Source organism: Acanthisitta chloris, unplaced genomic scaffold (genome assembly GCF_000695815.1).
Source record: "Acanthisitta chloris isolate BGI_N310 unplaced genomic scaffold, ASM69581v1 scaffold14258, whole genome shotgun sequence".
Taxonomy (NCBI): Eukaryota; Metazoa; Chordata; class Aves; order Passeriformes; family Acanthisittidae; genus Acanthisitta; species Acanthisitta chloris.
Window position 1 is genome coordinate 15,704 of NW_008686625.1, and position 747 is coordinate 16,450.

General features: G+C 56.5%; 1 protein-coding gene across 1 annotated transcript in view; it reads left to right on the plus strand.

Annotated features, from left to right (window-relative positions):
• RPS6KA1 (ribosomal protein S6 kinase, 90kDa, polypeptide 1) overlaps positions 1 to 747 on the plus strand; it is an 18,391-nt gene that overhangs the window by 10,886 nt on the left and 6,758 nt on the right. The window contains 1 exon segment of the mRNA XM_009080247.1: positions 74 to 275. Coding sequence (XP_009078495.1) covers positions 74 to 275 — 202 coding nt within the window.

The window sequence follows — 747 nt, forward strand, 5'->3', positions numbered from 1 at the left end:
GGCACATCAAACTCACAGGTAAGGGATGCACAAAGCCTTGCGTTCCAGCAAGGTCAGTTCTTGAAATACAGAGCACCTCGTGTGACTGCTCAGAGCACGTGGGTCTGTGCTGACAGGTTTGCTCTTGTGTAGATTTTGGCTTGAGTAAGGAGTCCATAGACCACGAGAAGAAAGCCTATTCCTTCTGTGGGACAGTGGAGTACATGGCACCAGAGGTTGTGAATCGCCAGGGCCACTCGCACAGTGCTGACTGGTGGTCGTACGGGGTCCTAATGGTATGTGCCAGGGCACTGTGGCTGGGGGTGGGTTGGGGTGGCTGCTCCAGCTCCAGAACACCTGGACGTGGGTCTCTGCATGTACCAGATGTGCTGAGCTCAGGCTGTTCCCAAAGGGCTCAGGAAGGGGCTGTCCAGGCACTCAGCCAGGAGAGGTTTCCCGGGGGAGGCAGCACTCCTGGGGTGTGTGGCCTGGAGTATGGGGGTGTGGAGGGTGTCCCTGTCCACCCCAGCACTGGGATGTCACTGTCTGTGCAGATCTGGTGCCACCATCTGGTGGTTGGTGAATCCCAGGGCTCCTGCAGGAGCAGGCACTGGCCTGTACACATTCTCACTGCAAACCTTGTGAGCTGAGCTCCTCCTGAGGAACTGCCATGCCTGTGAACTCTTTTAGAGCCACACTTGAGATCCCTCACAAGCTTTTTGCAAGCAGATGAAGGGGCAGTGGAATCTGTGCAACCTTGCTCAGACA